We start from the raw sequence: 11,385 nt of genomic DNA, 5'->3' as shown, positions 1-11,385 counted from the left end.
AATGTCATTAGAAATGTATCATTATGTTAATATATCAAAATTTTATTGCATACAAAATATTTGTTATTAAAAAAAATTGTCTAAGGCTTAATTAGATTGTTTCAAGTTCTGAATCATGATTCTAATAAAAAAATGCCATTAACTTAAAGTGCTTCAAGTATTGAATTATAAATTCTAGTAAACAAAACTGAACTTTAGTTAAAATAATGTATTTTATCATTATAAACATAACTGAAGTTTAATTCAGTGTTTACATCTCGCGCGTACATTATTTACTATTTGTCACAATCCAAAGGGAAGTTTGTACTTAGCAATGGCTCAGTATCCATCAATGTGACTTCCAGTAAGATTTGGTTATAAAATTACAAATTCTAGTATTCTTACTAAAATGGGCGAAGAAGAAACTATTAGAATCTACAAGGAAAATTGTGATGAAATAATCAGTTACACTGGAACCGAGTTATTTTCACAGTATGGTTCTGTAAGTAGACACTTTTTTTACAAGGAATTTGTGGCTGTATGAATATCATGTGTGTTTTTTTGCAGATGTCAATTTATCAACATTGGTGGTTTACAGATTATGCTTCTGATATTGCAGAACATTTATATGACAAGGAAAAATGTAGGCCTACGTTTAATTCACAGTCTCCTCAGGTTATATTTGATAGAAATTCATTGAAATAAAAAAATGTTTATAGGAATCATAGAGGTTGAAATATTTAAAACAAATTATATAGTTTGTCAAACATATATATGTATGACAATTCTTCTCACCTATTTGTCATAATATAATTTCGAAAATTATATTATATACATTGTATACTTTTTATCGTATACACATTCCCACTTTTTGTTACACAAGATTATTATTTTTATCTCTCTATTTATCATGGTATAAGTATACAGAAATATTTGTTTTAAATAACTGTTTATTCGGTTTGCTTTTTAATATTTATTTTGTTACAGATAAATCTAACCATAAATCGATGACCATCGGTTTTCTTTATTAAATATTACTTTTCTTCAAAACAATGGAACCATATTAAGAAAGATTCTTATGATATGATTCAAATATCACTCTTTCATTAGTATCAATTTTAGAAAAATAGATTAATTTAATATTGCTCATTATTAGATATACTTCTGTCTAATATTTATACTCTTTCTTTTTCAGCTTTATCTCAGAAATGTTTTAGTAAGTTTGATCTGCGAGGTGGCCGAACAGAAAGGCCTGAACACCACATGCGTTCATTTGGCAGTATTTATACTAGACATTTTCATGGACAACCATAACATTGCAGTGGAACGATTGAAATTAGTTGCTCTAGTATGTCTATTACTTGGTGCCAAATTGGAAGATAGTGAACATAAAGTACCCAAGATGTCTGAACTCAACACAATGATTAGCAATCAATACCCATTAAAAGATTATATTTCTGTTGAAGTAATGATTATGGAATTCTTTTCATTCAACATATCCATGATTACTTATTCTCATTTCATGGAATATTTTATATTTCTTGTTGTTAGTGAGTCGGATTTTGAGTTAGCTAAAAAGAACTCTGATAAGTATGATGATTTTAAACAATTCAAATTTGTGGCTCATGAAACAGTATTCGAAATTATGGATTTATGCTTGAAAGGTAATTAATTTATGTGCTTTAATTATTAATTAACATTTATAGTACATACTAGATTTTCCTAATTTATAAGAATAATTGCTCACAAGTGAATTGTATTAGAACAAACTATTGCTTGAAGTTAATAAACTTGTGGCTTCTTATAAATTAGGAGATACAATGTATAGTTTAGTTCTCTAATTATAATTCTAAATTATGAGCTTTTAAAGTATTTCAATATTGCATATTCTAAATACCAGTATTTTTTAATGATCATATCATAAATTTTTAATTCTAATACTCGTATCGTTTTAGATATAGGCATAGTACATTCAGTACCTTCGCTGATTGGTTCTGCAATAATTTATGCAACAAGAAGAGTATTAAATATTTCTCCAGTATGGACAACAGATATCAGAAATATGACTGCATATATGGAAGATGAAGTTCAGCCGTGTGCAGAAAAGATTATTCAGTAAGTTTAATATATATCTTCTTATTATAGTTAGATAAATTTTCAATTTAAGTATTAATTTATTCAGATCTTTTAAAGATTACTGGATATAAACATATTACATAAATTATTTATAATAGATAAAAAAATATTATATATTCAAATACTTATTTTAATATGTATTTACTTATCCTATTTATTAAAAATGGGTAATTTACCAATTAACAAATGAATTTATTTTTAATTCATTACTTTACTTTTTAGTTTAGCAAATATTCTAGGTGTTTTTATATTTTTTTTATAATAAGATAATTTTGAAATATTAGACTAGTGTAGATGTAGATCATAATAACTCCAATTATAGACTAATAAATAGATTGATTTTTATTTATCAACTACTTAGTTGATGCATAATTTCATTTAAAATAGGGATATTGGCAACCAATATAATTGTGGTTGAAATATATGTTATATGAAATAAAACACCTCAATGTTCTGTATGTAGCTGCTTAGCTCAATTAACCTCTTAATAGTTAGTTAGTAGTACAAATTAGCATATTTTCAAAATGCTGCATTCAGTAGCATCAATTTCTTTAAAAATAGATTTAAATTAGTCTGATAAAAAATATATACTGTGCATTAATATGTGATTTTTAAATGCAGATTAAGAGACGCTAATCAAAAGAAACGAAAACTCAGTTCATCTCCAGAATCTGTGTATGAATTAGTGAACTATCCAGAGTATACACCAAAAAGAATGAAGATATCAAGTTCTGAAAGAGCTGCGATTATAAATCCAGGTGATGTACAAAAATAGGTTTTTTGAACAAGAGCATTAGTACAATATTGTTGGTATCATTTTATCAACAAAATTTATTAACTGCCATTAGATAATGCATATTTATTTATCAAATCAGCACATGCTGCAGGATTGTAATATAATTTAGTGTAAAACTAATATCGCTGTAATTTAATTAGCATATGTATATGTATATATATATATATATATATATATATATATATATATATATACATATACATATCTACATACAAAAAAATTTTGTCAATTGTTTTAAATTGAAAAATATGTTAATAGAATTAGTGCATATTTTATTTGTAGAATACCACTACAACTTAATGATTTCAAAAAAGATGTTAGAAGAGTTTGAGTTTAGATATCCTATATTTTTTTAGTTTTGTATATATCAATACATTATTTTTGATACAATATTGGGCATAAATAAATAAATTATCAACATAAATTGAATACAACCACACATGAAATGTACTATAAATATATAACTAGATTTAAAAAATGACCAGATTACTTAATTACATTAAATTTAATTAAAAAGTATGACTAGATATAGATGCTTAAAACTATTGTAATATAAATATCACAAAAATATTTGACATCAAAGAGACAAAACATTCTCCGTTTCTGGAATCTGTAGATAAGTTGGATTGGGATCAAAGTACGTGTTTTCAGAGTGAACAGCACTAAAAAAATCAGATTCCATGTTCAAATTGAAGTTCATATCTGAAATTTAAAAATAATTCTCATCATTATAATTATTTGAATGCATTATATATTATCATAAAATATGAAATATTTAAACAAATTAAGAAGCTTGAATGTTTATGAAATAGAGCTTTTTCTAGTTTAATCATTGACATACTTTTAGGCACTATGAAACTTTTGGGATTTTGAACTGGTATGCATTTTCATCATAGATAATGTTGTAGGCGCTTATTTAATTTTGTTTTCCTATTATGAAGAATATTTTTTATAATTATATCTATGTGGAAATTATAGTCTCTCCCTTTAGTTCTTAGTCATAGTGTCTGAAATTATTTATTTTTTAGTGGCAGATGCTGTACCACGAAATATTTCATTAGACGAGTTTAAAAAGTTGTGGACTGAAAACTACTTTAGTGAATATGAATGATTGTCTGATGTCATTATATTATTAAACATGTCAAAATGAGAATGAACTATAAGACTTATTGTTAACTACTTATAATTCAATGCTGTGATTAAGTAAGCATATTTATATTATTTAAAAATGAATGAAATAGTACCTAATTATTAAATGCATAAGCAAAATCATAACGTAGTACGCTTTGTGTTATGTTAAAACAGAGTACTCTCACCTGATATTATGTTATCGAGAATTTTATTTATCATGGAATCACACCTTTTGAAATCCAAGAAAAAGATTGAAAAATAAAATTGTTTTACAAAACAATATTGTTAAGAATTTGAAGATAGTTTAATCTAAGTATTGAAATCAATAATTAACTTTGATTTCAATAAACAATTGTAATATATATTCAAATTTTGTAAATAACTTGTTGGTCATTTTATGTGATTTAAGATTTATGTGATTTAGAAAATTACTTGCTAAAATTAAATTAGTCTAATTATAATATGTGATAATAACCTGTTTCAGTAGAAATTGGAAATGGCACAATGTATTGTACTTCAACACTTTGTGTAACACCATTTCCTTCGCATAGTATTTCAGCAACCGCCTTTTGTAAGTCATCATCCACCAGTATCCATCCTGAATTATCCATGCTTACTGGTTGATTTGATACATTCTTGGAAGTAAATTATAATATTTAAGTTAATCATATTGTATATATTGCACATTATATTTCATAAAGGAGAATATAATGCCATTAGCTGTCTAATGTATAACAATAACTGTGATAATTACTTGGACTAGCATTATATATAGAATATATTTATGTTGTCTTGTAATAGTGATTGTATTTTATACGTACAAATAAAAGAAATTAAGTTACATCAACAAAAATTGTATAGTAATAATATAGTAATAGAATATACTATAATAAATATATTTGTAGTTAAACTAATAATAAGTACAAACAATTGCAATCTTAAATGGGGTCTTAGAGATTACTAAAACTTGGTTAACTTTTTATTTATTTTTATTAATAATAACCGTTATTAAATTTAATAAATAATTATCTATAATATATACTGTAATAAATAGCCAATTTGAACGTTTACGCTGTTTCGCTTTGATAGAACCTAACCCCCGCGTTGATTTGTATGACGATTAATTATATATAATTATTAATTAATAACATATAATTTGTATTATTAGAAATATGTTTTTAATAATTGATAGTTTAAACTTTAGAAAAAAACGTACATAAGACTATAAATAATGATAAAAATAAATTCCTAAGAAACTTGTTTTGTAACGTACGTACATTGTTATGTTTTTATCAAATTTTATTTCAATCATAATAGAGTGAACTTAGCAAAAAATTATTGTTTATCTGTTCAGTGTACAGGTTAATGTGGAATGATGTGCGGGAAATAGAGATTTTTTTACATAAAGAAAATAATATTAAATATGTCATCAAAATTGGCAATAATTAAGATAGTTTGGTTGTAATTACGAATCATTAATAATCGAATTTTAACGTTAATATATAATGCATGTTAAAACACAAATTTCTCAGTGTCAGTGAAATTTCAAACTCATTTATGTGTGACAATAACAGAAACTAGTAATAACGAGTAATAGTCTTTTTTAAATTAATATAGCTTGAATTATTACGTGTATTGTTGAATTTTATGGTTACATATATAATTTGTCATAATAATTTCATATCTCTTGGCCGGAAATGCAACAAACATTTAGTGCAATCATATGTAGTGATGATTCTTTTAGTGTACATAAACAAATGTGTGCAAGAACATTATGATGAAAATAATGGACCATGAAAGATATTAACTAATAGTTATGTCTATAAAATTATTCGTAAATATGTTTATTCTTTACGTAATAAACATATGGGAGAAAATAAATAATATAATGAAACTCAAGATGGTGACGCAGACGGTGACGTTTGACAGCCGTTAGATAAGGTACTGTTTTTTGATTTTATAACATAAAATCATATTTTTTTAATACCATGCATTTTTTTCTAATTTTTCATATGTATTCTGTATAAAAATTATATCAACAGATTTATTATCCCTTCTCAATCAAAACATGTCTGTAAGCCTATATCCTAGATAGATAGTAATGTCACATTATATTCTGAATGTCTATAAAGCATTAGCTTTAATTTACCAATCATGGAGATTAGTTAATAACACATGTAGCATTTGCAACAAGCAATAATTATTAGAATTACTGAATCATAAATTTAACAAAACGTGCGCAATTAATTCCACATACATTTGATTATCTATACTAGTGGTGTAATTAGACCCTCCGGGGCCCGTGGCCAATTCTTTAGGAGCCCTATCGTGATACTCAATTTCTATTTGTTTATATTTTTTAACGTATTCAATAGCACGTTGTTTCACTACTGGCCAAGATGATTTTTAATTAATTATATTACAAATGAGCAAACCAACTTCGACTAATTCATATTTTATGGCTTTAAATTATGAAATTATACAGAACGTACAAAAAGCAAGTAAAATATTAATTCTGGATTGACAGACCATTTTTCTCTTATACTATTTACTTCTAATTTAAAATTTTCAAATACATGCCGACACTTTTTCATTTGTTCTAGAAAATTTTTCGAATGTTTTAGTGCATTTGAAAGGTTGATAGCTTTAGATGCTCCATCGATAATTTGTAGGATATTACAATGATAAACCAATAACATAATAAAATTGTAGTTTTTATTTAAAAACTCTTTTTATGTAAAATAGGTTCATTTTTTTCATCTGAATTGTTTTTGTTAGTGCTTTTTGGACCTCAATAAAGCGAACTTCTAAAACCAAATAGGCATCATAATGTTCTACCCATCTAGTAGGGTTTAATAATTTAACATCATGATGCCATTTTTGCTTCAAAAGTTAGTTTTGTTAAGTTCCAAAAAGCACTAACGAAAACAATTATACAATTCTGAAATATTTCACTCTAATGTTTCTAATGTCAATAAGGTTGATGACATTTGGTTAGTAGATATAAATCTTGTTAAAGTACTACGTCTTTTGATACTATGACTAAAGAATTTAAAAAAATCTCAAACTGTTAAAAAAAAGAGTCACAAAATATTTAAAAAAACAATATATCAGCTCTTAAATGAATCAAAATCCTTTGTATGGAGAGTTTTCAAATGCTTTATGATTAACTTGAAATTGTATTATTGTCTTTAGTTGTCTTACTTTGGACTATAAAATATATTTTCCAAGTGAAATGAAATATTCAGATAATATAAAAATATATTTCTGAGCACGCGGTCACTTTGGCCAGGAGCCCCATAGGGTTGGAGGCCCGTGGCAAGTTGCCACCCATGCCATCCTATAGTTCGCCACTGATCTAGAGAAACCCATATCTAAAAAATCGTATTTTAAGGAAGGCTTAGGGGGTAATTCTCCGGTAAAATAGACCATTACAACGCGATGTTAGACTGCTTTCTTGGTGGAATTTGCTGTGGAGTCTGGGATATGGCGTTTTAGATATAAAATCTCTCTTTGAAAACGTAAAAACGTCAAAAAAGAATGTTATCATTACTGCTAATTTTTTATGTGTCATAAAAACACATATAGGTAACCCCCGCATAACACGGTAGTTACGTTTGAAAAAAGTAGCGTGTTATACGGGACAAATGACTAGTACTAAAAGAGGGGTTACTTTCCAAAAATTGAAAAAAACGTGCTACATATCATGATTTTATGATAAATATTATTATATTTATTATTTTTTTAAGGAATAATATACATTACATGAATTATATGTTTTTTTTGTCAACATGTAAGTGCTATCCAACACGATCCTTGTTTTTTGCAAAGTATCCTCTTCTTCTGAGCAGTTTTCTGTACCTCAAGATCCGTGCATTATTTTTTGCAAAAACAATATATTTGCGATTACTTGCTTAGATATTCATATATAAGCAAGAAGATATTTATATATTTTCCACGTGCAAAGTTATCTTTATTAAAACTGTATGTTCATTTTATTTAAAGGATCTTTGTTTAGGACTGATTGACTAATTGTCCTTTTTTTTTCTATAGAACGAACGCGCTTGAATAATACCGTATCGAATTAGTTATTATTACACTAGTTTCATCACATTTATTGAGCTATTATACTTTTATTTTATTGGGGTTTTGCTCAAACCGTGTTAGAACGAACCCGTGCTTTAAAAGTACCGTGTTATCAAGGGGATGGTATCAATTGTTAAACCGTGTTAGAGCGAAACCATTTTATAGAAGTATCATGTTATACAGGGGTTACCTGTACGTCATGTGTAAAACGCCAGATCGCACAGCAAATAAATAGCATTTTGACAGTTTTTAGTACCAAGAAAGCAGCTTAACATTACCATAACAACGCTATTCTCCGCAACAAGTTTTACTACTGCTGAAACTATGATGAATTCATTGCAAATTTGATTGGTATGTGATCAAACAAAAAAATTGCTGGTAAACATTTTCATTAACCTGACTGACTCATAATCAGCTTGTATTATTGATCATAAAATATAGACGAGCATCGTGCATAATATCTTGTACATAATTTCAAATACTAAGTATTATAATTTTTATAAATTAAATATGATTTAAATGGATGTTTTGTAACGCTCTTTGTTGGTACCATGGTATAAAAGCAGTATTATCAATTTTCACTTTAAAAAAATTGACTCGAAAATGTTTCCAAGTAAAAAAGCTTTTCGCGGAATGGCTCAAGTAGAAAGAACGTTCCTTAGTTTACCTTCTAATAGTAAAAAGTAGTTAGAAAAAAAGTTTAGTACAAGAAAAAAAATCTCAGCTAGAATAAGGACAATGGATTTAATTTTGCCTTCGTAATAGGGTTCGTAAAATTAATGGTATTTCTACTATAGTTTGCAATAGCTTATAGATCACCTGGTTTTGATAGCTGCCCAAAGAAAGAAAAAGATTAGTAAACTAAGCTAGAATATCTAGAAGAACAAAAGAATTCTGTAGCTAATTAAAAATTCGAAACAATATATGATAGAAAATATGATTTCTATAATTTTTAATTATTACTTATTATTAACACAGAAATTTTTTTATAAATCTGTTAATACCTGCAAATCTGTTAATACATTCGGATCGAACTCTTCTAAATTGATTTCTTCAATGGAAGCATTTGAGTCGATACTGTAATGCCTCAGATCAATTTCTTCGCAATCCACAGGTGAGCTGAGGGTTGCCGTATTATCTAAGTCCATAATGGATTCATCGCACCTGAAAAAAAATTAATCATAGAAAATGTCGGCTCAGCGGTGGCGTAATCGGTTCGGACTCGGGCTAGCACCAACTATGGGTTCACTAGTTCGATTCCCATCCCAGAAAAGCCAAGATAAACGAGGTTCTACTGTATATGTAAAATGGTTAAATTGCACTTCTTATTTTTATGGCTTAACAAGTTTTTCGAGTTCGTAAATTTCGTAACCTTATTATTAATCCTTTGCGAAAATGCGGGCCGTTTATAATAATTAATTTCATATGTAGATTTAATGTTACAAATATTACATATTTTTACATATATATTAGTCAAACAAAATACTTCTTTGAAATAGAATAAAATTATATTGAAAAAAAAATCATATTCTAATAATATAACTATATAGAATGAAATCAGTCAGCTTTGATGTCAAATTTCCACTTGAGGTTATAGATCTCAATATAATTTCAAGTGAAAATCATAGCAATGATAGATAGAAGGGCTTCTCAAAGTCGACCAATTTTGAAAATTTTAAATTCATATAGAGTCTTAACCTTTTCCACTCGGTCTCGGATGCCGCCGCTCTAGCGTACTATTTAATATAGTATGTATTAATATATATTAATTTAAGTTATGTACCATTAATATCTATAATTGTATAATTGTGTTGTATAAATATAGATATAAATAAATAAATTTAAATACATATTGATTCCGGAATTAGCGAGTGGAAAGGGTTGATTCTTGAATACTTGGAGCAATTGTATCATTTTTTTATTGTATTTCTAGAAATGCTGCTTACGATTACGAATCCAAAGTATAAATGAACAAAATTATAAAAATCAACCACAATAAACCAAAAAATGTCGCATTTTCACCAAAGCTCTAGGTTGCACTTAAAAGCTTATAAGTTTCAAACTACGTTAGAATTTTTTTTTATATTTTTTCTCATGATCAGTATTATCCTCCCGTTTTGTCTTAACGTATAACCGTTTGCATTATTTGTCCTATTTATCTATAATATATAAATGAATCGCAAAATGAGTTGGTAAGCGCATAACTCAACAACGCCTAGACCAATTTGGCCAATTTTCTTACTGCGAGAAAAAATTGAATAATTGCTGGGAAAACCCTGAAAACAGACTTTTCTTTTTCACACACAAAAGTACGTAATTAAAACGTACAACCAATTTGAGCTTTATTGCTATTATATAAAGTTCATATTAAATTACAAGCACTCACTGTATCCTCCTCCTAAACGATTATTCGGATTATGATAAATTTTTCTGAAATTTGTTAAGGAAATTTTTTAGGATGTATGTGATTATGAAGTACTGGGATGTATATGCAATAATGTAGAAATAAATGGAAAAAATTGCAAAAAAACGACATGTCATTGTTTAAAGCAGTTCTACATTCAACAGCGCTCATATTATTATTTTGGCGTGAAGAGTAATTTTTAAAAACATTAAGTATTAATTTTGTGTAAACGGTAAATATTAGTATATTATATTAAAAAATTGTAGACAAGGGTACAGGACAACATCTATCGGGTCATCTAGTATTTATTAAAAAAGTTTATCAATGTGTGGTCAATCCTATTATTTTGTTATTCAAATTCTACTTTACCTATAATCTAAGGATGAGTTGAATTCCCCGCAGACATCTTGGCCACTGACAATACTTTCTTCCAGTTCATTATCAAAAACCAGCATCTGTTCATCTCGTGTTTCGGCCCCTAAGTGGTCTTCATCCATCAGCCTTTGAATGCTTTTGGTTGCCATCTCAGTTTCCTCTTCTCCAGTTGGCGGTCGCGTTGATTTTATGTAACTTTCTATGCGTTTTTGCTTCTAAAATGCATTATTTTCAAAATGTTTTCAAATGCGTAAAGCACATATCCATTAACATAACATAATATATTAATAAAATCCCTGTTTATTGTGGCTAGTATAAGGAGACTTTGATCTTGATATTCAGAATTTTATCAAAAATATTAAATATATGTGAAATGATTAAAATGTGCTTCTTATTTTTATTGCTTAATAAGTTCTTCGAGTTCGTAAATTTTGTAATCGTTTATAATAATTAATTTCAAATGCAGATTCAATCTTAT

The 11,385-nt window shown here is 27.2% G+C and overlaps 1 protein-coding gene and 1 long non-coding RNA gene across 3 annotated transcripts in view; both read left to right on the top strand.

Moving 5' to 3' along the window:
- Nucleotides 1-283: 283 nt before the first annotated feature.
- LOC113385457 (cyclin-J-like) lies at nucleotides 284-4,087 on the top strand. Of its 2 annotated transcripts, none has more exons than XM_026623308.1 (6): nucleotides 284-481; nucleotides 547-654; nucleotides 1,175-1,643; nucleotides 1,935-2,094; nucleotides 2,737-2,873; nucleotides 3,940-4,084. In XM_026623308.1, the coding sequence occupies exons 1-6, from the start codon at nucleotides 389-391 to the stop codon at nucleotides 4,020-4,022; spliced, it is 1,050 nt and encodes a 349-aa protein (XP_026479093.1). In that variant the 5' UTR covers nucleotides 284-388; the 3' UTR covers nucleotides 4,023-4,084. The 2 variants fall into 2 exon arrangements, with proteins under 2 accessions (XP_026479093.1, XP_026479094.1); XM_026623309.1 differs by having other exon boundaries at nucleotides 344-481; nucleotides 547-622; nucleotides 3,940-4,087.
- A 1,720-nt stretch (nucleotides 4,088-5,807) lies between these two features.
- The window catches only part of LOC113384945, a 36,920-nt gene continuing 31,342 nt past the window's right edge, over nucleotides 5,808-11,385 (top strand). Inside the window, exon 1 of the long non-coding RNA XR_003367954.1 lies at nucleotides 5,808-5,983. This is a non-coding gene — a long non-coding RNA (uncharacterized LOC113384945). The remainder of the gene's footprint in view (nucleotides 5,984-11,385) is intronic.

The sequence above is a fragment of the Ctenocephalides felis genome, unplaced genomic scaffold, assembly GCF_003426905.1.
Source record: "Ctenocephalides felis isolate EL2017-DRISC unplaced genomic scaffold, ASM342690v1 CF-g0.4_SCAFFOLD_03571, whole genome shotgun sequence".
Classification (NCBI taxonomy): domain Eukaryota; kingdom Metazoa; phylum Arthropoda; class Insecta; order Siphonaptera; family Pulicidae; genus Ctenocephalides; species Ctenocephalides felis.
Note: the sequence above shows the minus strand (reverse complement) of the source record. Positions and strands in the feature narration are given on the sequence as shown.